This window comes from Oncorhynchus gorbuscha, linkage group LG02 (assembly GCF_021184085.1).
Source record: "Oncorhynchus gorbuscha isolate QuinsamMale2020 ecotype Even-year linkage group LG02, OgorEven_v1.0, whole genome shotgun sequence".
In the NCBI taxonomy this organism is placed as follows: Eukaryota; Metazoa; Chordata; class Actinopteri; order Salmoniformes; family Salmonidae; genus Oncorhynchus; species Oncorhynchus gorbuscha.
In genome coordinates this window covers 18,737,302-18,764,253 of record NC_060174.1, presented here as the reverse complement: position 1 = coordinate 18,764,253, position 26,952 = coordinate 18,737,302, and the positions used below count along the sequence as shown (strand labels likewise).

The 26,952-nt window shown below is 41.5% G+C and overlaps 1 protein-coding gene across 3 annotated transcripts in view; it reads left to right on the top strand.

The window, feature by feature from the left end:
• jak3 (Janus kinase 3 (a protein tyrosine kinase, leukocyte)) overlaps positions 1-24,866 on the top strand; it is a 35,402-nt gene extending 10,536 nt beyond the window's left edge. For 2 of the 3 annotated variants that reach the window (XM_046303502.1, XM_046303504.1), the window contains exons 7-24: positions 754-876; positions 1,034-1,191; positions 1,275-1,386; positions 15,644-15,824; positions 16,061-16,185; positions 16,381-16,512; positions 17,502-17,589; positions 18,005-18,129; positions 18,405-18,543; positions 18,818-18,969; positions 19,319-19,469; positions 21,290-21,414; positions 22,117-22,306; positions 22,852-22,976; positions 23,084-23,256; positions 23,622-23,739; positions 23,982-24,095; positions 24,517-24,866. In XM_046303502.1, coding sequence (XP_046159458.1) covers positions 754-876; positions 1,034-1,191; positions 1,275-1,386; positions 15,644-15,824; positions 16,061-16,185; positions 16,381-16,512; positions 17,502-17,589; positions 18,005-18,129; positions 18,405-18,543; positions 18,818-18,969; positions 19,319-19,469; positions 21,290-21,414; positions 22,117-22,306; positions 22,852-22,976; positions 23,084-23,256; positions 23,622-23,739; positions 23,982-24,095; positions 24,517-24,636 — 2,451 coding nt within the window. In that variant the 3' untranslated portion in view covers positions 24,637-24,866. The remainder of the gene's footprint in view (positions 1-753; positions 877-1,033; positions 1,192-1,274; positions 1,387-15,643; positions 15,825-16,060; positions 16,186-16,380; positions 16,513-17,501; positions 17,590-18,004; positions 18,130-18,404; positions 18,544-18,817; positions 18,970-19,318; positions 19,470-21,289; positions 21,415-22,116; positions 22,307-22,851; positions 22,977-23,083; positions 23,257-23,621; positions 23,740-23,981; positions 24,096-24,516) is intronic. The other variant, XM_046303505.1, reaches the window with a different exon arrangement.
• The last annotated feature ends 2,086 nt before the right edge of the window (positions 24,867-26,952 follow it).

Below are 26,952 nucleotides of genomic sequence, written 5' to 3'. Positions count from 1 at the left end.
AGTTTTGGCATTCCAGACTCAGGTCTTGTGTGAGCCTTTTTGGAACCGATAGGGTTTAAGGACTTGGCTGCCGTGGTCGAAGTTATGCAGGATTTTGTCCGGGTTACCACGGTTCCCTGTGGGTTTGAGCCTTAGTCTGCCGGGGTTCATCGTCTCCGGTCGATGTTTATGCAGCAGTGTGCACTTTACCAAGTTACGATATGTGTTTTGTTGTTTTGGACTTGCAGTTCCTTTTACGAGTTCTGACATTTCAGGCTCTCAAGGTAAATATTGGTATTGGAACTGTGGGGTATAGGAACTTGGACTGCAGTTCAGGCTTCTCTCTGACAGTTCAGGCTTCTCGGTTAAGTCTGAGGGAAAAGTGTCTGCCATGGGCCTCCTAGTTTGGTACCCTCTGAGCCGGCTTGGCGCTTGATTGTATGTCCCCATAGTATGTTATATCAAGTGACTGACTGAAAGGGAACAAGGGAACGTACAGTTATGACTATAACTGCTGTTCCCTGAAGGAGGGAACAAGGTATAACATATTTTGGCCCGAGCCGTCAATGGGGTTTGGGCTCGCTGAAGAGCGGTACTGTATTGAGGAAATGGATGTGAGCCCCGGTATTATAGCCAGGAAGGTGGGGCTCGGCATTCATTGGCACATTGGGCGTGATTTCAGTTTGCTTCAGGGTTAACTCCCCATAGTATGTTATACATCGTTCCCTCCTTCAGGGAACAGTAGTATTTTCATAACTGTACATTCTTTCACAGGAGTGGCAGACATTTTGTGACTTCCCAGAGATCATCGACATCAACATCAAGAGGGCGTGCCACGAGCAGGTTCCCCAGGACAGCAGGGTGGTCACGATCACCCGGCAGGATGACAGATGCCTGGTTGGTTGATAACACTGAATCAATGCTCAATACATCCTTAATTAATGCCTAATCAAAAACAATTGATGCTGACTCATTGCACCTGAGCAACATCCATTTCGGGGGGTGTATGTATGGCTAATGAAAAAGTGTGCATGTCACCATTTTTTCTCCACAGGAGGCCGAGTTTCAAACAGTGACTGAGGCGCTTTCATTTGTTTCACTTGTGGATGGCTACTTCAGGCTGACTACAGACTCCAGTCACTATTTCTGTCAAGACGTTGCACCTCCCAGCCTTCTTGAAGACATTGAAAGCAACTGCCATGGGCCAATCACGTAGGTCTTTTCAGACATATAACAAACCCATAGAGATACATTAGATGTAAACATCTGTGTGCCTTTATATGTTGTTTTCTCAGGTCTGAGTTTGCAGTGCACAAGCTGAAAAAAGTAGGCGCCAAAGATGGCAGGTTTCTGCTAAGACGCAGCCCCAAAGACTATGACAAGTTCTTTCTCACTGTCTGCGTTCAGGTAAAAAGTTGACAATTATGAAACATAATCAATCCTCAAATTGCTTTAATCTGGATTTACTTTTAGTCATACTTTATTGAGATAGTCCGGATGGTCCACCTGTATTGTATTTATTAGGAATCCCCCTTACAATCAAAAATAATAATAAATAACTGTACATCTTATATTTGTAAGTCGCTCTGGATAAGAGCGTCTGCTAAATGACTTAAATGTAAATGTAAATGTAATAACATTATTACACCACTGCATATCTACAATAGAAAATGTATAATACCACCATATTACCATGTACCTGTGTGTAGAGTGTGTGTGCCAGCGTCTGTGTGCACGTATGTGCGTGTGTGTCTCTTCACAGTTAGCGTTGTTCCATAAGGTTTAGTTGTATCTGTTTTATAATCTGATTTTACTGCTTGCAACAGTTACTTGATGTGGAATAGAGTTCCATGTAGTAATGCCTCTATGTAGTACTGTGCGTTTCCCAGAGCTTGTTCTGGACTTGGGGACTGTGAAGAGACCTCTGGTGGCATGTCTTGTGGGGTTTACATGGGGGTCTGAGCTGTATGCTTGTCATTTGAACAGACAACTCGGTGCTTTCAACATGTCAATGTCTCTCACAAAGACAAGTAGTGATGCATTCAATCTCTCCTTTACTTTGAGACAGTATAGATTGACATGCATATCATTGATGTTTACTCTCCATATACAATATACATTTAAGGGCCAGCCGTGCTGCTCTGTTTTGGGCCAAATGTAATTTGCATATGTCCCTCTTTGTGGCACTTGACCATATGACTGGGCAGTAGTCCAGGTGTGACAAAACTAGGGCCTGTAGGACTTATTTTGTCAAGAAAGCAGAGTAACGCTTTATTAAGTACAGACCTCTCTCCATCTTAGCTACTGTTGCATCAATATATTTTTTACCATGACTGTTTACAATCCAGGGTTACTCCAAGCAGTTCTTCTCAACTTGCTCAATTTCCACATTATTCATTACAAGACTTAGTTAGGTTTAGTAATAAGGTAGTAGTTAATGATTTGACCCAAATATAATCCTTTTAGGTTTTGAAATATTTAGTACTACCTTATTACTTGCCTCCCATTCTAAAACTTACTGCAGCTCTTTGTTAAGTGTTGCAGTGATTTCACTAGCTGTGGTTGCTGACGTGTATAATGGTGAGTTACCCTCTGTATTCTGTTAGACAGGTAACTCTCGGTCCACGATATAGCAGCAGATGTAAAGACATAACACAGTTTTTCCAGCAGCAGATTATTATCGATAATGTCAAAAGCTGCACTGAAGTCTATCAAAACAGCTCCCACAAACATCTTATCAGTTTGTGGTGGAAATTCAATACCAAGGAAACACCTGAAGTCAATATTAAATTAATCATTCTTTATTATCAGTTAATTGGAGAGGTTACAAGCAACACATATACAAAGTACAAGTTTGCCAAAAGCTCCGTCAGGGCGGTCCCTTCTGTTTTCTTACTATATACTGCTACACAAAAAAGCTACATAGGCATGGCTCATAGGGTTGGTTCCTGCAGGTGACTGGCTGTTATAGCGCAGTTTCCCAAGACACTGAGCAATTTCTCCTATCCTAACTTCCAGAACATCTTCTGGGTGTTTTGCCAATTGGTCTGAGGAGGAGATCATAGTCACTGTCACGACTTTCTTCCTGGGAAGGTAAGGCGGACCAAAACGCAGCGTGGTTATAGTTCATGGTTCTTTAATAAGAAAACTCAAACATGAACAAACTACAAAACAATAAACGTGAAAACCGTAACAGTCCTAACTGGTGCATAAAACACAAAGAACGGAAACAATCACCCACAAAATACCCAAAGAATATAGCTGCCTAAATATGGTTCCCAATCAGAGACAACAATAAACACCTGCCTCTGATTGAGAACCAATCTAGGTAACCAAAGACTTACCTAGACACCTAAACTGAACACAACCCCATAAATCTACAAAAAAAGACAAGACAAAACACAAATCACCCATATCACACCCTGGCCTAAACAAAATAATAAAGAAAACAAAGATAACTAAGGCCAGGGTGTGACAGTCACCTGCATTAACAAAGAAAGAGTGAGAGTAGATGCATACTGTGTACAATTACACTCCCTCCTTTTATCCCTTCTGTGATAACGATTGTTAAATTTGAAGATAATCATTAGATTATGGCTTAAACTGTCAAAGGAGGTTCTATCAAAATACGTACAGTACCAGTCAAAAGTTTGGACACACCTACTCATTCAAGGGTTCCTTCTTTATTTTTCCTATTTTCTACATTGTATAATAATAGTAAAGACATCAAAACTATGAAATAGCACATATGGAGTAACCAAAAAAGTGTTAAACAAATAAAAAATGTTATATTTGAGATTCTTCAAAGTAGCCACCCTTTGCCTTGATGGCAGCTGTATACCCTCTTGGTATTCCCTCAACCAGCTGCATCTGGAATGCTTTTCCAACAGTCTTGAAGGAGTTCCCACATATGCTGAGCACTTGTTGGCTTCTTTGCCTTCACTCTGCGGTCCAACTCATCCCAAACCATCTCAATAGGGTTGAGGTCAGGTGATTGTGGAGGCCAGGTTATCTGATGCAGCACTCCATCACTCTCCTTCTTGGTCAAATAGCCCTTACACAGCCTGGGGGCTATTACTTGAACTCTGTGAAGCATTTATGTGGGCTGCAATCTGAGGTGCTGGTAACTCTAATGAACTTATCCTCTGCAGCGGAAGTAACTCTGCATCTTCCATTCCTGTGGCGGTCCTCATGAGCGCCAGTTTCATCATAGTGATTGATGGTTTTTGCGACTGCACTTGAAGAAACTTTCAAAGTTCTTGACATTTTCCGTATTGACTGACCTTAAAATAATGACGGACTGTCGTTTCTCTATGCTTATTTGAGCTGTTCTTGCTAAAAAATGGACTTGGTCTTTTACCTAATAGGGCAATCTTCTGTATACCACCCGTACCTTGTCACAACACAACTTATTGGCTAAAACGCATTAAAGAAGGAAAGAAATTACACAAATAAACGTTTAACAAGGCACACCTGTTAATTGAAATGCATTCCTGGTGACTACCTCATGAAGCTGATTGAGAGAATACAAAGAGTGTGCAAAGCTGTCATCAAGGGAAAGGGTGGCTACTTTGAATAATCTCAAATCTAAAATCTATTTAGATTTGTTTAACACTTTTTTAACACATACGATTCCATTTGATTCCATATGTGTTGTTTCAAAGTTTTGAGGTCTTTGCTATTATTCTATAAAATAGTAAAAATTAAGAAAAACTCTTGAATCAGTAGTTGTGTGCAAACTTTTGACTGGTACTGTATATTAAAAGTAAGCAAAATCAACACATAAGACTGCACACTTTCAAACCCTTCATTCTGTGTTGTACAATCCGACTAGTATCTGATCCTTTTTTCATAACCCTTACACATGTAAAAACATTGCAGTAGAATGGTTTAACTTAAGACCTTCACTCCATACAGTTACACACATGCTTCAGAACACAATCTAATTTATGGAAATAGTTTCATCATAATAAAACTCAAATCTAGGGTAATTTAGCTATTTGATTTATAATTGTATGATAAATAAATAAAAATAGAACCAAATTATTTGATGAACAATTATTTTGGGCATTACTGCTATTAACCCATACAAATGCTTTGAATAACACATTCACTACATGGAACAACAGATAGTCACACAAAATATATAAAATGGAAGACCAGGTAACATTTTATTATAATTATAATTACTTTCCTTTACATGTATTTAAATAATATTTTTGGCAGCAAACTGTCTCCATACCGTGCATTCGGAAAGTATTCAGACCCCTTGACTTTTTCCACATTTTGTTACATTACAGGCTTATTCTAAAATGGATTAAATTGTTTTTCATCAATCTACACACAATCCCCATTAATGACAAATCAAAAACAGGTTTAGAAATTTTGGCACATTTTTTACAAATAAAAAACAGAAATATCACATTTACATAAATATTCAGACCCTTTACTCAGTACTTTGTTGAAGCACCTTTGGCAGTGATTACAGCCTTGAGTCTTCTTGGGTATGAGGCTACAAGTTTGGCCCAACAGTATTTGGGGAGTTTCTCTAATTCTTCTCTGCAGATCCTCTCAAGCTCTGTCAGGTTGGATGGGGAGTGTCGCTGCACAGCTATTTTCAGGTCTCTCCAGAGATGTTCAATCGGGTTCAAGTCCGGCTCTGGCTGATCCACTCAAGGACATTCAGAGACTTGTCATTCCTGTGTTGTCTTGTCTGTGTGTTTAGGGTCGATGTCCTGTTGGAAGGTGAGCCTTCGGCCCAGTCTGAGGTCCTGAGCGCTCTTGAGCAGGTTTTCATCAAGGATCTCTCTGTACTTTGCTGCGTTCCTCTTTCCCTCGCGCCTGACTAGTCTCGGGGTCCTTGCTGCTAAAACAGGATGCACATGATGCTGCCACCACCATGCTTCACTGTATGGATGATGTCAGGTTTCCTCCTGCCGTAACGCTTGGCATTCTGGCCAAAGAGTTAAATCTTGGTTTTATCAGACCAGAGAGCTTGTTTCTCATTGTCTGTGAGTCCTTTAGGTGCCTTTTGGCAAACTCCAAGAGGGCTGTCATGTGCCTATTACTGAGGATTGGCTTCCGTCTGGCCATTCTACCATAAAGGTCTGATTGATGGAGTGCTGGAGAGATGGTTGTCTTTCCGGGAGTTTCTCACATCTCCACAGAGGAACTCAGGAGCTCTGTCAGAGTGACCATCAGGTTCTTGGTCATCTGCCTGACCAAGACCCTTCTCCCCTGGTTGCTCGGTTTGGTTTGAAAGAGTCTTGGTGGTTCCAAACTTATTCCATTTAAGAATGATGGAGGCCACTGTGTTCTTTGGGACCTTCAATGCTGCAGAATTTTTTTGGTATACTTCCCCAGATCGGTGCCTCTGCACAATCCTGTCTCAGAGCTCTACGGACAATTCATTTGACCTAATGGCTTGGTTTTTGCTCTGACATGCACTATGCCTTTCCAAATCATGTCCAATCAATTGAATTTTCCCCAGGTGGACTCCAACCAAGTTGTAGAAACATCTCAAGAATGATCAATGGAAACAGGATGCACCTGAGCTCAATTTCGAGTCTCATAGCAAAGGGTCTGTACCGACTTCAGACGAGTCTCCTGTCACCTGTGGAGGTCATAGAGCAAAATTAAGAACACCATCAGGTCAGTGTTCGGACACTGCAGACAATGTTGCGAGAAGAATGATTTTCGGGATGTCTCATGGTCTGACAAACACTGCTCTTGCTCTGTCACCTTTCAGCGCAGATTCAGAAGTGCGAAATAGGCAGATATGGTGGATTGAGACGCATCCAATGCAAACTAAAAACATCTCTAGCTTAAACTGATGGATTTTGATGGGGATTGCTTTATTACGCTTATTTGATTTCCTCGGAGGCGTGGACACCAACCTTATGGGGTTTTAAGGTTCTCCAAAGCTTTTTACTATCATTCTCTGTGTCATTTATCTTTGTTTCATAGTTTCACAGTTTCTTCCTCTTTTTTGTTTAGTTTTGTCACATGATTTCTCAATTTACAGTACCAGCTGTGTAGACAGGATTTATTTGACATTCTTTTTGCTTCGTCCCTCTCAACCATAACATTTTTTAATTCCTTGTCATTCTTTGGGGATTTTACAGTTTTTGCAGTCATTTTGGGTGCATGCTTATTAATAACTGGAATAACACATTACATAAATGCGTCTGTTATGCAGGTGAGTGAGGACCCAAAAGCGACTTAACAGAAACAGAGTTTATTCAAGTCCAAACAGAAAATAACAAATCCTGAATCCTTAACAGGAAATATCCAAACGGGGATAACAGAAATCCTCTAGTTTGTAGAGGGGAATAACAGGATAAGCGGCCACAGACTGCAGGTCCCTTCGGGTAGGCGCAGGCCGTAGCTGACAGAGACACCTGCTCACACGCAGCATCTGATGAAGGCAAAACACGACAGGACGGAACAAGAACACAGCACAGCAAACAAGGATCCGACAAGGACAGAAGCAGAAACAGAGAGAGAAATAGAGACTTAATCAGAGGGCAAAATAGGGGACAGGTGTGAAAGAGTAAACGAGGTCGTTAGGAGAATGAGGAACAGCTGGGAGCAGGAACGGAACGATAGAGAGAGAGAGGGATAGAGAGAGGGAAAGAAACCTAATAAGACCAGCAGGGGGAAACGAATAGAAGAGAAAGCACAGGGACAAGACATGACAATATATGACAATATATGACAGTGTCAAGTGCAGCGTCTGGGTGCTCATCATTACACACCACAGATCAGCAAATATTCTCTTCAATATAGGAATCACTACAAAATGTATTTTATGACCTCTTATGCACTATATTAGGCACAGCCTTTGGAACTTTGGTTTTCCTAGATATGGCTACTATATTATGATCACTTCATCCAATGGATGTGGACACTGCTTTAGAGCAGATTTCTGCATCATTAGTAAAGATGATATCTATACATGTGGATGATTTCATTCCTGTGCTGTTTGCAAATACCCTGGTTAGAGTTTAAAACTTTTTGTGGTAACACTTAATTTTAAGGGGTCCTTAGTATTGTATAATTACACTGTAACAAGTTTTGTAGTTAATTGTAAACTCTGTTACACTATAATACCACCATGTAACTGGTGGTAATTGCAGTCTGTAATTACAGAGGTGTAACAACAAATGCTTGTTACAAATGGGAAAGTTTCCACTAAATTCACCATTTCGTGTTTAGTTTGTTCTCAGCTGCATCTGTTTCAGTAATAACTGTCACAGGGTTGTAATCTCTTGTGGACAGATGCTCTGGCTGTCGAGATTACACTGGTTGGAGGCTCAGTAGGCACTAATTACCTACCCGTGTGTCACGCCTTGGTCATTGTATTTTGTGTTTTCGTTATATATTTGGTCAGGCCAGGGTGTGACATGGGTTTATGTTATTGTATTTTCGTATTGGGGTTTGTAGTATTTGGGATCGCGGCTGATTAGGGGTGTTGTTAGGCTTGGCTGCCTGAGGCGGTTCTCAATCAGAGTCAGGTGATTCTCGTTGTCTCTGATTGGGAACCGTATTTAGGTAGCCTGGTTTCGCTTTGTATTTCGTGGGTGATTGTTCCTGTCTCTGTGTAGTTTCACCAGATAGGCTGTAATTAGATTTCACGTTCCGTTTGTTGTTTTGTATTTTGTAATAGTTATTTCATGTATCGTTCCGTTTTCCTTCATTAAAGATCATGAGTAACAACCACGCTGCATTTCGGTCCGACTCTCTTACCACAAACGAAGAACGACGTTACACCGTGAATGTGCATTCTTCAAAATCTCCACTCAGTCGCTATGTTTCCATTACCTTACCTTTTTGGTGACATTTACAAAGTTTGCATAGAAAGTAGATGCAACAATTGGCTGCCACAGAGCATTTCCATTGAACTATCTTGTTCCGATTAAAACAGCTGGCGGCAGGTAGCCTTGGGCGAGTAGTAACCGAAAGGTGGCTGAATTGAATCCCCATTTATACAAGGTAAAAATCAGTCATTCTACTCATGAACAAGGTAGTTAACCCACTGTTCCCTGGGAGGCTGTCATTGTAAATAAGAATTTGTTCTTAACTGACTTGCCTAGTTAACTAAAGGTTAAAATATTTTAATGTAATTTACAAGTAAGTTTCCCTCAAGATAAACTTAATTTTAACTAGCTAAATCCTGTGTAACGCCTAGTAATTACATTGCACTTTTGCAGATATTACATGTACTCTGTGGTGTACTTGTGGATTTATCCTCTCACTTGGATGGCAAGGAGTTTCAAGTTGTCATAATAGGTAACATACACATGAATTATAATCTGGGATACTACCAGTATTGGTAGTTACCCAGTCAGTGAGGTTGACCTACAGTATATCTGTAAACTCAACCAAGTTAACACAGATGGTACACTTTTGGCGGGCAAGTGCTAGCAAATACAGTAGGCAGGTTTCCATTGACAAATAAGCAATGTGGCAAAAAAAATCATTGCGACTCAATGAAAACGGCAGATGTAAGATACATTTTCTAAAGATCAACTAACATTTTACATGTTTGACCGGGATTAATTTTCTTTTGTCGAACTTCCTTTATTGTGAAAATTGATGATGAAAAAAAAAATAATCAAAATATTTATAATTTAGAAGATGCGGGGCAAGTGATGGCATCACGAAAATGCTACTGCTTGCAAAATCAATTTATTCAACTATAAGAAAGTATGTTTCTTTGCAAGAATGACAGCAATTTTAAATGCCACCATCATATTGTTTCAGATTTAGTACATGAGTTCAAGTTTCACCATGGCACAGACTCTGGCGATGAGTAGGCCTAGGCACATGAGAATTAGGATTATGGCAAATATTATAAAATTCTTGCATTCTATCCACTGGCTTTTGTGGGCTACCTGAGACAGAAACAGATAGGTGGGCATGGCATACAGGCTGTTGTCAATTTATTAATGCGCAATTTGTGAATACAGATGACACTGGAGAAGAAGGCTGACGTTTTACATGTTCCTATCCAATTGTGTTTTTTGCGTTGTTTGTAACTTATTTTTTAACTTATTTTGTACATAATGTTGCTGCTGTAACGATCTGAGGGTAGTGGGTGAGAAGTCGCAAGGCGCAAGGAAGCAGAGAGTTCAGGGGGGTGCCATTTTAATGCACAAAGAAACGGCGAACATAAGCCAACCCCACGAAAACACAGGGTGTAATGAACAAACAAACGCCCCAAACAAGGGGACTTAAACTGTCCAGGAAAAACCACAAAAATGGGAAAACACGAAACCCATAGACGTGCACACAAGTACACCAAACAGACGGTCACAATAATTAATCCCGCACAAGGAACCAGGCGGGCCGGCTGACTAATAAAGCCTCACTACTATATTACCTAACTCAAAACAGGTGCACTCAATAAACACATAAGGAGGGGGAGGACATAATCAGTGGCAGCTAGTAGGCCGGCGACGACGACCGCCGAGTGCCACCCGAACGGGAAGGGAAGCGTCCTTCGGTCGGAGTCGTGACAGCTGCGACCATGTCTTATGACCAAAAATAACTTCTGGACATCAGAACTGTGATTACTCACCACAAACTGGCAGAATCCTTTTTTTCCTTTAACTAGTCCAACGAGCACGATGTGAATGATATACTGCTTTCCCAGGAACAGGCCCAGATCCCGGTCATTTGCGTGAAGAGAAGGCAGAAAAAAGGGTCTGGAGTGCGGGCTGCCTTCTGAGAATTCGTAGGCAATCGAATAAACCCCCACTGCTTTCCATTCTGCTAGAAAATGTGCAAACTTTGGAAAATAAAATGGGTGACCTACGTGGAAGATTAAACCCACAACGGGACATTCAAAACTGTAATATCTTATGCATGACAGAGTTGTGGCTGAACGACGACATCAACATACAGTTGGCTGGTTATACGCTGTATCGGCAGGATAGATCTGCGGTGTCTGGTAACACGAGAGGCTGCGGACTATGTATTTTTGTTATTTACAATAACAGCTGGTGCACGATATCTAAGGAAGTCTTGAGGTTTTGCTCACCTGAGGTAGAGTATCTCATGATAAGCTGTAGACCACACTATCTACCTAGAGAATTTTCATCTATATTTTTCACAGCTGTTTTACATACCACCACGAACTGATGCTGGCACTCAGACCGCAATCAATGAGCTGTATTCCGCCATAAGCAAACAGGAAAACGCCCACCCAGAGGCGGCACTCCTAGTGGCCGGCAACTTTAATGCAGGGAAACTTAAATTACCAAATTTCTATCAGAATGTTAAATGTGCAACCAGAGGGAAAAAAACTGGACCACCTTTACTCCACACACAGAGACACGTACCAAGCTCTCCCTCACCCTCCATTTGGCAAATCTGACAATAATTCTATCCTCCTGATTCCTGCTTACAAGCCAAATTAAAAGCAGGAAGCACCAGTGACTCGATCAATAAAAAAGTGGTCAGATGAAGCAGATGCTAAGCTACAGGACTGTTTTTCTAGCACAGACTGGAATATGTTCCGGGATTCCTCCGATGACATTGAGGAGTACACCACATCAGTCATTGGCTTCATCAATAAGTGCATCAAGGCGTCCCCATGACTAATACAATTTTATTTTATTTTGACTAAATGAGTAATATAAATACTTCAACCATTTCATTTTATTTCAACATTCTATGTATTTTGTTTAAAGTTGTGACGTCATCACGTCCGGCTTTTTATTTTAATAAGAACAAATTCTTAACTACAATTGTGCGCCGCCTTATGACACTCCCAATCACAGCTGGATGAGATACAGCCTGGATTCAAACCAGGGACTGTAGTGACGCCTCTTGCACTGCACCACTCGAGAGCCAATGTGTACTTATATATGTGTACTCATATAGTACGTTAGCCATCCTGACAACCTGACCCTAATTGTATAGCTGTGTGTAAGCTGTGTGTAATATGTGTAATATCTACATGAGTACAATGCAATTAATAGGTGTTACACTTAATTTTAAATAGATAAATCCTGTGTATCTTGACGTGTACTTACTTGAAGTGTGTAACGGCGTTCGTCTGTTGAAGGAAGAGAGTCAGACCGAAATGCAGCGTGTTTGTTACTCATGATCTGTAATGAATGAAAACGTGATACATGAAATAACTCAATACAAAAACAACAAACGGAACGAGAAACCTATTACAGCCTATCTGGTGAACACTACACAAAGACAGGAACAATCACCCACGAAATACAAAGCGAAACTAAGGCTGCCTAAATTCGGTTCCCAATCAGAGACAACGAGAATCACCTGACTCTGATTGAGAATCGCCTCAGGCAGCCAAGCCTATACAACACCCCTAAACAGCCGCGATCCCAAATACTACAAACCCCAATACGAAAAACAACATATAAACCCATGTCACACCCTGGCCTACCCAAACATATAACAAAAACACAAAATACAATGACCAAGGCATGACAGAACCCCCCCCCCCTAAGGTGCGGACTCCCGGAAGCACCTCAAACCATAGGGAGGGTCCGGGTGGGCTGTCCATGGTGGCGGCTCCGGCTCGGGACGTGGACCCCACTCCATTAATGTCCTTGTTCCTCCCCTTCGCGTCCTGGGATAATCCACCCTCTCCGCCGACCATGGCCTAATAGTCCTCACCCAGATCCCCACTGGACTGAGGGGCAGCTCGTGACTGAGGGGCAGCTCGGGACAGAGGAGCAGCTCGGGACAGAGGGGCAGCTCGGGACAGAGGGGCAGCTCGGGACAGAGGGGCAGCCCGGGACTGAGGGGAAGCCGAGTACTGAGAGGAAGCCCAGTACTGAGATGAAGCCCAGTACTGAGATGAAGCTCAGGCAGTTAGTAGGCTCCGGTAAATCCTGGCTGGCTAGCGGAACTGGGAGATTCTGGTTGACTGGCAGATCTGGAAGATTCTGGTTGACTGGCAGATCTGGAAGAGACTGGTTGACTGGCAGATCTGTAAGAGACTGGTTGACTGGCAGATCTGGAAGAGACTGGTTGTCTGGCAGATCTGGAAGAGACTGGTTGACTGGCGGATCTAGAAGATCATGGCTGACTGGTGGTTCTAGCTGCTCTATGCAGACTGACAGCTCTGGCTGCTTCTTACAGACTGACATCTCTGGCTGCTTCATGCAGACTGACAGCTCTGACTGCTCCATGCAGGCTGACAGCTCTCTGCAGACTGGCAGATCCTGGCTGACTGGCACTTCTGGCGGATCCTGGCAGACTGGCGGCGCTGGGCAGACTGGCGGCGCTGGGCAGACTGGGAGCACTGGCGGCGCTGGGCAGACTGGGAGCACTGGCGACGCTGGGCAGACTGGGAGCACTGGCGGCGCTGGGCAGACTGGGAGCACTGGCGGCGCTGGGCAGACTGGCGGCACTGGCGGCGCTGGACAGATGGGAGACTCCGGCAGCGCAGGAGAGGAGAAAAGCGCTGGCTGCGCTGAACAAGCGAGGCGCACTGAAGGCCTGGTGCGTGGTGCTGGAACTGGTGGTACTGGATTGAGGACACGCACAGGAAGCCTAGTGCGGGGAGCTGCCACCGGAGGACTGGAGTGTGGAGGTGGCACAGGATGAGCTAGACCGTGAAAGCGTACAGGAGATCTTGAGAGCAGTGTGGGCACAGGACGTGCAAGGCTAGGGATGTGCACAGGAGGCCTGGTGCGTGAGGCTGGCACCAACTTCACCAGCCGACTAACACGCACCTCAGGTTGAGTATAGAGCGCTAACTCAGGTGCTATCAAATCCCCGACACGATCCATCGGACAAATATCGTATCTATAGCACCAAGCTAGCAACTCCCTCATTACTCTCCACTCCACTTTCCCCATTAACTCCTTCACAGTCTCTGCTTCGCTCACCTCTAACACTTGCTCTGGTTTCCTCCTTGGCTCCTCACGATAAACAAGGAGAGTTGGCTCAGGTCTATCTCCTGACTCAGCCATACTCTCCCTGAGCCCCCCCCCAATAAATTTATTGGGGTGACTTTCGGTTTTCGCTCTGCGCCGCCTTCTCTTTTTTATTGACTCCATTCGCCTATAGCCCTCTTCGCATTGCTGCAGCGAATCCCAGGCGGGCGCCTGCACTCTCTCTGGGTCGGCCGCCCACCTGTCGATTTCTTCCCACGTCGTATACTCCATGCCTCTACCGTCCATAACGTCCTCCTTTCGCTGCTGAAGCTGTCGCTGTCGCTGCCAGTTTACACACTGCTCGGTCCGTGAGTGGTGGGTGATTCTGTAACGGCGTTCGTCTGTTGAAGGAAGAGAGTCGGACCGAAATGCAGCGTGTTTGTTACTCATGATCTTTAATGAATGAAAACGTGATACATGAAATAACTCAATACAAAAACAACAAACGGAACGGGAAACCTATTACAGCCTATCTGGTGAACACTACACAAAGACAGGAACAATCACCCACGAAATACAAAGCGAAACTAAGGCTGCCTAAATACGGTTCCCAATCAGAGACAATGAGAATCACCTGACTCTGATTGAGAATCGCCTCAGGCAGCCAAGCCTATACAACACCCCTAAACAGCCGCGATCCCAAATACTACAAACCCCAATACGAAAAACAACATATAAACCCATGTCACACCCTGGCCTACCCAAACATATAACAAAAACACAAAATACAATGACCAAGGCGTGACAAAGTGTACCTACAAATTACGTTAACCATTCTGACAATCTAATCATCAGCTTCTGAAAGTGCCGTCCAAGTGAGAAAATAAACACAGTGATACACAGAGTACATATCTGCATAAGTACAAGGTTTTTGCTAGTTGTTACACAGGATTTAGCTATTTAAAGTGAAGTGTAACTTTATAGTTACCTATAAGCAATTTCTATATAATTACGTATTACTCATTACCAAGTGAAAATCTATTAAAAATGAAATGCTACTACATTAGTCAACTTTATTGCAACATATAAAAGACCTTACATATCTTACAAAACAATAAGGATTTGTATTGTTAGATTAATAATTAGATTAATTAGATTAAACAAAGATACAGGCCTACTCAATAATATATAAATAACTATTCTAGTGATGATTCAGATCTGTAGGCTGGTGAGTAGCCTAGATAGCAATCTAATTTAGAAAAATGGGATTGTCTTTTTCTTTCCTTTTTAACATTACAAGTAGCAATGGAAATCGACAACTGTGACTCTGACTTCTTTCGTGTAAGCATTTTCCCATTTTGGAGTCTGACCTTGTGAGAATCTGTGGTAGCGAAGAAGAATGTATGACAATTTGGCCTAGTTATCGTCATCATGATTTCTGTAGTTTAGGCATATAGCTAGCTAGTCTTTGCTAGCTACCTAGCTAGTTGTTCTGTTATCCAAAATAGTGCTTATTTTGTAGCTATAGCTAGCAGGCAGGATTAGGAGGCTGCAGATTGACAACAGCAGCATTTTCTGAATATTTTACCTCTATTTAACTAAACAAGTCAGTTATGAACAAATTCTTATTTTCAATGACTGCCTAGGAACAGTGGGTTAACTGCCTTGTTCAGGGGCAGAACGTCAGCTCGGGGATTTGATCTTGCAACCTTTCGGTTACTAGTCCAATGCTCTAACCACTAGGCTACCTGTCGCCCCAAATAATGTGTTACGGGGTGTACTTTTCAATATTCTCTTAGACTCCTCTTGGGCTGGATTACAAAGACTGTCTAATTATGAAGAATGAACAATTCAGTCTTTCGGGGGTCCACAAGTCCTTCCTCAGCTTGAGGGAACTCACTGACTTCTTCCAACAAAGCAAGCTGCTCCTGGCTGAGGTTCCTGTCAAACTGGAAAGATGTTGTCCACCTCGACCGAAAGGTACAGGACAACAAGCCAGAATATTTATTTGGCTCAAACTTAAAGCTAAATCGTAGGATTCTGATCATTGACCATTGGTTACTTCACAATCAAATGAGACTAAAATATATTTCATATTGAAATCAGAAGACATAATATTTATTTGATTATACATATCTCAATCATAACAATTAGCAATGATACATCTGCATAATGCTACATCATTCATCACAAAAACTACACCTTACTTGCTGTAGAACTCTCAAATATGGTCATCATCCGCGGTAGCAGCTCAGTAGAGACACAGGGGTCTCCGATGCTGCAAAGGACCAAACCCAGTCACATCCAGTTCCACATGATCAAGTACGAGGATCTGCGATGGGTGAGTTCAGTAGAAGCCTGGAGCTTTACTCAAACATCCTATCAGTTCTCTGTTATGTGGGTTTAATGCCATTCAAGTTTAAATGAATTCTGTCTTATGACAAATCCTGTATAAGGGAAGACGGGCAAGGCCATGAATGACAGTTTGAGTGAATGAATGGTTTACTCACTTTACTGTGTGTATAATTTCTGTCAGTCTGAAAGCTTGGGACAGGGATCCTTCACGCGAATCTTCAAAGGCAGCAAGATAGACATCCGTGATGGGGAGAGACATGTGACAGATGTTCTGCTTAAGGAGCTGGATTCAAACCACAAAAACTGCTGGGAAGTACGCAAAACAGATCATGTGCATTTCAGAAGTCAAATAGAATGTGATACTGTGGCTGCATCAGAATTGTAATTTCCCCATTCATGGCATTAGTCCATATCTACCAGAAGGTGTTCTTGTTTAAACCCAGGTGCTGAGTTTTTTTTCTGAATGTTATGAGTCCTTTTAGTTTTAATCAATAATAAGAGGACCATTTTAATATCCTACTTTACTTTAATTGACATGTATTGAGTCAAATGATCCAATCAACTGTAAGAGCAATACGCTTGGCACAATATAATTACTCTTTAACAACAATCACAACGTCAAAGAAAAACATGATTTAGTGGTGCAGTAGTCTATGGCACTGTATCTCAGTGCTTGACGTGTCACTACAGACACCCTGGTTCGATTCCAGGCTGTATCACAACCTGCGGGAATTGGGAGTCCCAATGGTGCGGCGTACAATTTGCCCAGCGTCCTCCGGGATTGGCTGGTGTAGGCCGTCATTGTAAATAAGAATTTGTTCTTAACTGACTTGCCTAGTTAAAGAAAGGTAATATATATATATATATATATATATATATTATTATTATTATTATTATTATTATTATTATTATTATTTATAATCAAGTAGCCAGTTTCAGTTGGAGGGTTTTTCCATTTGGGAAGGGGTGGTCTATGGTATAACAAACTAAGCATCTAAAGACATAGACCCCTTTAGAAAACTTTTTGGAGGGATTTTGTTAACTTGTGTCATGTTATATCAGCTCTTTTTGGAATATTCTAAAAACGCATTATCGGGTGTGTTTCATTGTCTCTTGAATCCTACGGGATGTTTTAGAGCAGGTGGCTGTAGCTTTTTACCACATTAAACTGTAGCTAAGATAGGATACCAACGCCTGTATCAACCCCTTGTTACACCTTACTGAAGAAAATCCTGTCCAAATAGAAGGAGAGTAGGTACAGTGGTCACACATTCTAAGTATTTGTTTGCTTGTCATTTCTAGTCATTCTTTGAAGCTGCCAGCTTGATGAGCCAGATTTCCCACAAGCACCTTCTCCTTGTCTATGGGATAAGTGTTCACAGATCCAAGAGTGAGTAAGCATCAACCTCTCAACTTAGCATCCCATTTCTCACAGATTTCTACAAAATCCCCAAACCTTTAAAAAAATATTTAAAAAATCCAGGCACAACTTAAATTAACTACAGGTTATTGTGTTAGGGCTGAGGTCAGTGTTAAGGCTACGGTTAGAGTTAGGGTTACTGCCGTAAATTCACTGTAACTCATTGTAACAATGAGTAATTAAAATACTTGTTACATTGTAATTATATGAGTAGTGACACGGTATTAAGGGCACTGTAATCTAAAGTGCTACAGAGTCTGCTAACGCAGTTCCACTTCATTCTCTGTGGGGGCTTAGAGCAGTTCTGACTCAACTCTCTCTCAAGGAGCTGCTGCTATTGTAACACATCTAATCATGCTGCGCTGGTCATCTCTTAACCTTGCAGACGTCATGGTGCAGGAGTTTATCAAGTGTGGGGCCCTTGACCTGTTCCTGAAGAGGGAAGGGTCAGTGTCGGTCAGCTGGAAACTTGACGTAGCCAAACAGCTGGCTAGTGCGCTCAATTTCCTGGTGAGATGAACCTGATCTTTGGCGTGATTTCTCTTTCTCTTCAGTTGATAATACATAACTTCTGCGGAAGTATTTTGTATGTTTTCTTTGGAAGCACTTTTTTCAAATAGATTATCATTAGATGTTTGATTAACTATCCTTAGACATGCCTTCATTGTCAATACTAGTCTATACACTAGTTAAACTGCTACTACTTGCTCATTGTTTGTGCATACACTTTTGTTAAGAACTATTCAAATAAACTGTTACATTCTGTCTCTTCCTTCATCAAATAGGAAGAGAAAAACATTACTCATGGGAATATTTGTGCCAAAAATCTGCTCTTGGCCAGAGAGGGGGACGCATCCCAAGGAAGTTCTCCTTTCATTAAGCTGAGTGACCCGGGCATCAACTTGGCAATGTTGGGCAGAGATGGTAAACTGTTATCATAATGTCATGCAGAGAGTATACATGCACACTGGGGATGGCTTCGAAAAGTTATGTTTTATTTAAGAACCTCATGCTTTTAACTGTTTGTGTTCTGTATATACTGTATGGGCTGTGTGTGTGTGTGTGTGTGTGTGTGTGTGTGTGTGTGTGTGTGTGTGTGTGTGTGTGTGTGTGTGTGTGTGTGTGTGTGTGTGTGTGTGTGTGTGTGTGTGTGTGTGTGTGTGTGTGTGTGTGTGTGTGTCTGGGTGTGTGTGTACAGTGATGCTTGACAGGATTCCATGGGTAGCTCCGGAGGTGCTGGAGGCTCCAGAGAGGCTAGAGCTGGAGTGTGATAAGTGGAGCTTCGGTGCCACCCTGTGGGAGCTATTCAATGGAGGACAGGCACCACTACAGGGCCTGGACCTCGAGAGGGTAAACTCCTACCTTTTACTACCACTAACACAACAATGTACAGTATCTGATATTGACTTACCCTATGGATAAGGGCCAAAGTTATATATTCATGAAACCTTTACAATTATAGTTTCAGGAAAATCAGGTGCAGTTTATTTTCTCTGTATAACCCACATGAAATTACCAACTGTTAATTCTCCTTGGATTAGTCTTTGTCTACATCCTGAGTATTACACTTACATTAATCCAATGTTGATTACTTTTTAAGCGGTTTTCAGAAAATATGTGGTCAAATTCCACACAAATTCACCACAGCGTTTTTGTAGAAACCCAGTATGTTGAATTAACCTCTGCTTCTTTCAAGCAGAAGCTGCAGTTTTACGAGACCTACAAGCAGTTACCCTCCTCAGAGTGGACCGAGCTGGCGGATCTTATCAGTCAGTGTATGAACTACCAGCCTGCATTCAGGCCCTCCTGTCGAAACATAATTCGCCAACTGAACAGTCTGATAACGTCAGGTACTTCTCGCTAATGAATCCAAACCATCTTACTTAAAACACCTGGTGTGGTCCATAATTATAGTTTCTACCTGCTATTTTCAGGTGGGAATTTGTTTCATAAGACACAGCTAAACAGAACCTGTTCTTTAGTTTAGGGTCTTTGTCTTTTATTGACCTGTTTGTTCTACACTCTTAGAAAAAAGGGTTCCAAAAGGGTTCTTCAGCTGTTCACATAAGAGAACCCTTTTTGGTTCCAGGTAGTAGGGCTGACCCTATTTAGTCGACTGGTTGATTGCTTGGTCGATAGGCTGTTGGTCGACCAAGATTTTTTTTAGTCAATATATAAAAAAAAAAATGTATGGTAGGAAAGACACCTGTCTGATTTACACCCGTCTAAGTGGACTAATCCATTGCTGAGGCCATGGGGATGGCACACCAGTATCACCGGTAGTAGGCTACATTTAGCCTACCGTTAATTCCCAAGATTTCAAATCTGCAAGGTTTGTTTGGTTAGGGTAATTTCTGTTAATGCATTTAATATATTATTATTACTCCAGTCATTGTAGAAGTGGACAAGTTGTTTGCAGAGCGCACACCCTAGGCTATACTTTTGAGAACAAAGTTTTGGTTTATTTCATTCCATTTACGAGTTGTCAATTTATTAATTGTCTTTTGTTTGTAGTTCTCTTGTCAATCTTGAGTAAGGAAACACATCTGATTACTCATAGAAGTAGGCCTAGGCTAACTGGCATGCATGCAAATGTAGGCCTATAAATGGCCCATTTGGGGATCTGATACATTTTATGATTGTCTTAACTCACCATCACTGTGGTGCTTCTCTAAGTAATTTTTTCTTTGCCTCAAACAGCAAGTAAAGGAAGTCTGTTTTTACATCCATTGAAACTAACAATAGTTCCTCAACGTAGCAATGGCAAAAGAAGTTCATTTTAGATTTGTATCATTTTAATTTAGATTACATTTTGATTAACCACGACATTGATTTTCAGATATAAAGACTTTATTATAAATTAATTGAAACTGTTCCACGAAAATGTCCATATGAAATCATAACTGGCACACAACTCAGTAGAAATGGTACGATAACTTGGCACTCCAAATGGAAAAGGTTGCCGATCGCTGGTGCAGCCTATTACCGGCAACTTCAGGAGCTTAAAGGCAGAATCTGCAAAAGCCAGCAGCAGCGGGAGAAAGGTCGGGAAGAGGTTTATTTCTTCTGGTTAAGCTATATTGATCTCTGGCTCCCTCTTTTGTAATTAGTGTGTTTTCATTTTTAATCACCGTGCTTAAAGCATCAGACAAGCTCAGTAGCCTACATATAGTTGATTTTATTCAAATATAGGGTATGTCTATATATGCAAAAATACACATTCTAAAAAACTCTCGGTTGACCCCAAAACATTTTTGTCGGGGGCAGTCTTACCAGGTAGGACCCTTTTTGGTGTCAGGTAGAACCTTTTTGGGTTCCATGTAGAACCCTCCGTGGAAAGGATTTTACATAGAACCCAAAAAGGGTTATCATATGTGTATAGCCCGAAGAACTCATTCCAACACAGAACATCTGCTTTTAATGTACTTAATTAGCATTTCTTGGAAGGGAAACTATTTCACTCATTTGTAAGTAATTATAGGTCATATTTCATAGAAATCTGGAAACACTGGACAGTTACCTTAAGCTGACCTACTTATTGATAACCTTTTATTCCTTTATTCCTTGAATCTTTGCTCTGAGGCAAACACTTTTAAATCTGTCCCTATGTGATTTATGAAAGGCATCAGTAGTGACATAGCCTCTGAGCGCCTTTCTTCCTGTGCCATAGATTATGTGATACTCCATGCTGCGGAACCTCTCCCTGACAGGGACAGAGCATTAGGCCCCTCCCACCAGCAGGACCAATCAGTGTATGAGGAGAGACACCTGCGCTATATCTCCCCTCTGGGGAAGGTAACTTGTCACCTGCATGAGTTGCTTTCACACATGCTATGCTTCCACCTCTCATCTCCTTTTGTTGTTAATTGAGTCTTTGTAAACAAACATTGTATAGCTTTAAAAAGCTATGATTAATTTCTTACAGGCTACTGTCAGTCCTTGCATCCATACAGTAGCTCCGTCTATGACATTGAGAGTAGTTGCATTTCCCCAGCCCTATCCCCTGGCTCACCAAACAAAGTGGCAGGGTCAGGTAGTTGAAATTACACATTGTGCCTTTATGTTGATTCTAAAAAAAATGCATGGCTGAACGCAAGTCGACTGACTCTCTGCTTTCAGATGTTATTTGTGGAACAAAAGAAAATAATGAGAAAAAAACTAAGCCCTAGAAATGGTCACTTCACTTTTTATCATGTACCACAAGAGGACATTGTTCTCCTTATCCTTCTGCAATCCACACTATTCTGAACAAAACATTTTAGGCATCCTGTACCAAGGGTCAAATCTATTTCAACATACAGTACAGTAACTTTAATTCAGGAATTGGAGTGGTGAACATTCCTTTCAAATATGACCGTTTTCAATACATCAATTTAATCTAATTCAGAACTCAATCCTAGAATTGACTAGGTTAAAATTACGAACACCCCCAACCTGTTGTACTGTATATTACAGTACATGTTTTCATATAAAACGTTCTGTCCTCATTGTATTTAGGGGAACTTTGGCAGTGTTGAGCTGTGCCGATATGATCCTCTGGGGGACAACACGGGCGAGCTGATTGCTGTGAAGAAGCTACAGCCCAACAAGCAGTCAAACCTGGAAGACTTTCAAAAGGAAATCAACACCATTCGCTCCCTGCATTGTGACTACATTGTCAAATACAGGGGCGTCTGCTACAGCATGGGTAAGAACATGCAAATAAATTCGTACACCAAGACACCAATAACACTTTTTGTAGGCTATAATGCCACCTATGAAATAAAGGTTATCTGCAGCTGCACCACAGTTGATAGCATGGGAAATGTACCTGTTCTATGAAGTGTCGCAAGACAAACTCATATTTGAAGTTTGTTGGGGTTTTTGGTATCCTTTCCGTCAATGTCAATAGACCATGCAACAGTCAATGGAACATAAAATCATAGCTGAAATGCCATAAATGCCATTACTTGATAACTTTAGACCATCTTAAAACTGTCTTTGTCAACCTCCATATCTTTATTAGCTTCTTAAATGTGCCCTCTTTGTTATTTATACTCAAGACACTGAATAAAATATAAATAAAAAAAATTCTCCAGAGGGAACTTCTTTCTCTTCCTATTCTTGAAAAAACATGTAAAAATTAGGTAGTGTATTAGAAGTAAGAACCTTCAGCCTACATGTACATAATAGCTGTTTCAAGGCAGGAATGTTTGTGTTAACTCTCTGAATGTTTATCCACATTTTGGGTAGGTCGACTCAGCATGAGCTTGGTGATGGAATATTTGCCCTATGGCAGTCTGATTGGATACCTGGAGAAGAACCGGCAGCTCGTCAACAACAGGAGGATGTTGCTTTTTGCCTCTCAAATCTGTAAAGTATGAGCCCAATTCAAATAGCAGAAGTCCTGACTATTCCATACAAGACTGTTTATCTCTACATTGTAAAGGGAAAAAACCTGAATTGTGTTGTTTTGCACACTTAGGGATTGGAGTACTTGCAGAGCATGCGCTACGTGCACCGGGATCTGGCTGCTAGGAACATTCTGGTAGCAAGTGATACACTGGTCAAAATAGCTGATTTTGGCCTGACAAAGATCATTCCCTTTGACAAGGAGTACTACCGTGTGACACATCCTGGTGAAAGCCCCATTTTCTGGTAACTGCCATTGCATTTGGAATTGACTTTCCACTCATGTGTGGAAATGACATGATCTACTTCAGTGTTCTTCCTGGAGACACTTGTTACCTTTTCACATAATTGATCCAAACTGAGCTGTCCTGTGCTAGGCTGGATGAACATCCATCAATGTTGCTGGCACAAAGTAAAAGTACTACAGTACTGTTAGGGTTAGCGCGATAATGTGCACATTTAGTGCACATTTCTGTTCATGCACTAACGCACCTGATTCTCTAATGAATCCAGGTCAAAAGACTTGAAGTGCTGCTGAGATCATCTTCATTTTCTATGGAAATTAGCTCTAAGGCAAGTTGTCTTCTAATAAGGCTTCTGTTCATACCCAGGTATGCCCCAGAGTCCATCACAGAGTCCAAATTTTCCCACAAGTCAGATGTCTGGAGTTTTGGAGTCGTCCTTCATGAGCTCTTCTCCTATTGTGAGCACAACTGCAACCCAAAGAGGGTAAGTGGCTTAACCAAGCCTTAATACCTTGTTCTACTGGTCTCGTTAAATATCTGTGTTTCAGCTTGAGCTATCTCAAATCTACCAACCCTGACATTACATTACTTTAAGCTCATAAAAAAATATTTTCATTTTTTTGTGTCAATGATTTTAACTAAATTATTATGATTGTACATTACCTGCCCATAAATGCTTAATTTGATTCTGACATGTTTTCTCTCCCATCCACTGCACATTTAAAGCTATATATGCAGGAGATTGGCAATGACATGCAGGGTCTCTCCATTTCAATGCATCTGGTTGATATCCTGAAGGACAACTGGAGGTTGCCTGCTCCACCACTCTGCCCTCCCAGAGTAAGACACCTTCCACAGCCATATGCCACGCGTAGGGTGGCAGGTAGCCTAGCGGTTAGATTGTTGGACCAGTAACTGAAAGATCACTGGTTCAAATGCCTACGCCGACAAGGTGAAAAACCCATCAATGTGCCCTTGAACAAGGCACTTAAGCCTAATTTGCCAAAAACCAAAATGTGTAGCCCTTGGGGTCCCAAGGACCAAGTTTGGGAAATGCTGCTTTAGCTAGTCCATACTCACAACAAGACAATGATTTTAAATGCGTGTTGAGGAGTGCACAAAGTCACACTTTAAGATAAATGAATGAATACTGGTCCTATCCTGAGTTTTTACAGGCATAGACACTAGACATAGGGATGTCTCAGGTATGAAAGTTATTATTTAGCCTGTTTTTGTAACCTTCCATTGTTTTATTTAACAGATTTATAGTATGATGACGGCGTGCTGGGGATACAGCGCTGAGGAACGGCCAACGTTCTCCACCCTTGGAGATCAGATTGAGACCAGCATCCAAGATGAGAGAGAAGGTTCAAAAGGATGAATATAACTGAAGCCAACCCTATTAGAGAATGTTGCATTCTATCTTGAAATATACATATTCCTGTTAGCATATTAGAACTTATTGATTACATTACATGTATAATAAATGTACAGTTGAAGTCGGAAGTTTACATACACCTTAGCCAAATACATTTAAACTCAGTTTTTCACAATTCCTGACATTTAATAATAAAAATTCCCTGTCTTAGGTCAGTTAGGATCACCACTTTCTCACTCAATTAGTATTTGGTAGCATTGCCTTTAAATTGTTTAACTTGGGTCAAACGTTTCAGATAGCTGGTGTAACTGAGTCAGGTTTGTAGGCCTCCTTGCTCGCACATGCTTCTTCAGTTCTGTCCACAAATTTTCTATAGGATTGAAGTCAGGGCCTTTTGATGGCCACTCCAATACCTTGACTTTGTTGTCCTTAAGCCATTTTGCCACAACTTTGGAAGTATGCTTGGGGTCATTGTCCATTTGGAAGACCCATTTGCGACCAAGCTTTAACTTCTTGACTGATGTCTTGAGATGTTGCTTCAATGTATCCACATAATTGTCCCTCCTCATGATGCCATCTACTTTGTGAAGTGCATCAGTCCCTCCTGCAGCAAAGCACCCCCACAACATGATGCTGCCACCCCCATGCTTCACGGTTGGGATTGTGTTGTTCGGCTTGCAAGCCTCCCCCTTTTTCCTCCAAACATAACAATGGTCATTATGACCAAACAGTTCTATTTTTGTTTCATCAGACCAGAGGACATTTCTCCAAAAAGTCAGATCTTTGTCCCTATATGCAGTTGCAAACCGTAGTCTGGCTTTTTTATGGCGGTTTGGAGCAGTGGCTTATTCCTTGGTGAGCTTCCTTTCAGGTTATGTCGATATAGGACTCATTTCACTGTGGATATAGATACTTTTGTACTTGTTGCCTCCAGCATCTTCACACGGTCCTTTGCTGTTGTTCTGGGATTGATTTGCACTTTTCGCACCAAATTACGTTCATCTCTAGGAGACCGAACGCATCTCCTTCCTGAGCGGTATGACGGCTGCATGGTCCCATGGTGTTTATACTTTATACTTCTACTATTGTTTATACAGATGAACGTGATACCTTCAGGCGTTTGGAAATTGCTCCCAAGAATGAACCAGACTTGTGGGGGTCTACAAATGTTTTTCTGAGGTCTTTGCTGATTTCTTTTGATTTTCCCATGATGTCAAGTAAAGAGGCACTGAGTTTGAAGGTATGCCTTGAAATACATCTTCAGGTACACCCCCAATTGACTCAAATGATGTCAATTAGCCTGTCAGAAGCTTCTACAGTAATGACATCATTTTCTGGATTTGCCAAAACTACAGTTTGTTAACAATAAATGTGTGGAGTGGATGAAAAATGGGTTTTAATGACTCCAACCTAAGTGTATGTAAACTTCCGACTTCAACTGTATATGTTAGGAGTTAATGAAAGGTGAATAGGAACGTTGTGCATGGAAAGTTACTGATTGAGAGAATGGGCAAACATGTTATTGCTGAATATTAAGTTCCTACGGAAAGAGCAACAGTTTAGTCTCAGTTCCTGATAAGGCAGGCCAGTTTCCAAATAAGTAGTACCAGGAAGCATGTGGAACTCAACTCGAGTTACGGTTAACAGTTGAAGAGAGAAGGAACTTTGGCAGGACCATGACAATACCAGTAAGAGGAACAGACTGGATTCTGGCCTAGCAACATAGACAGATTGCTTATTTTAGACATACAAGGAGGTGACTCGGCCTAGTCAGAATGCATACACACATGTTTGAGTGACTTGTATGTTGTGTTTGCAGCTGAAGCATCCAGTGGGTTGAATATATATGCTTTTTCTAATCATCCGTGTGAGTTTCTCTGTTTGTTCACAACCTAATAACGACTGAAAAGAAACCTTTTGATAATAAATCATGATGTCATCTTTAGAGTGTCTAAGCACACAAATAAACAATACTCTTATAAGAGCTTGTCATCTTCAGGTTTACTTTTAAACTTTTTTTAATTGAGCCATTATTTTAACAGGGAATCAACATTGAGGCCCAGGTCTCTTTTCCAATTGAGCCCTGCATACAAAATCCCCCCACACAAAAGCCCTACATTCAAAATACATAAATAAAATACAGAATATACAGAAAATACAGAATGGGTAGCCTATTTTCCAACTTCAGTCCACTCTGGAATTAATTCAATGTCTGAGGGGCACAGAATCCAAATATGGAACATGTGATCAGATGTGAGATAGGTACCAATATGGGATATTCATTTGACCAGTATTATTGTAGCAAAATAATTTAACAGG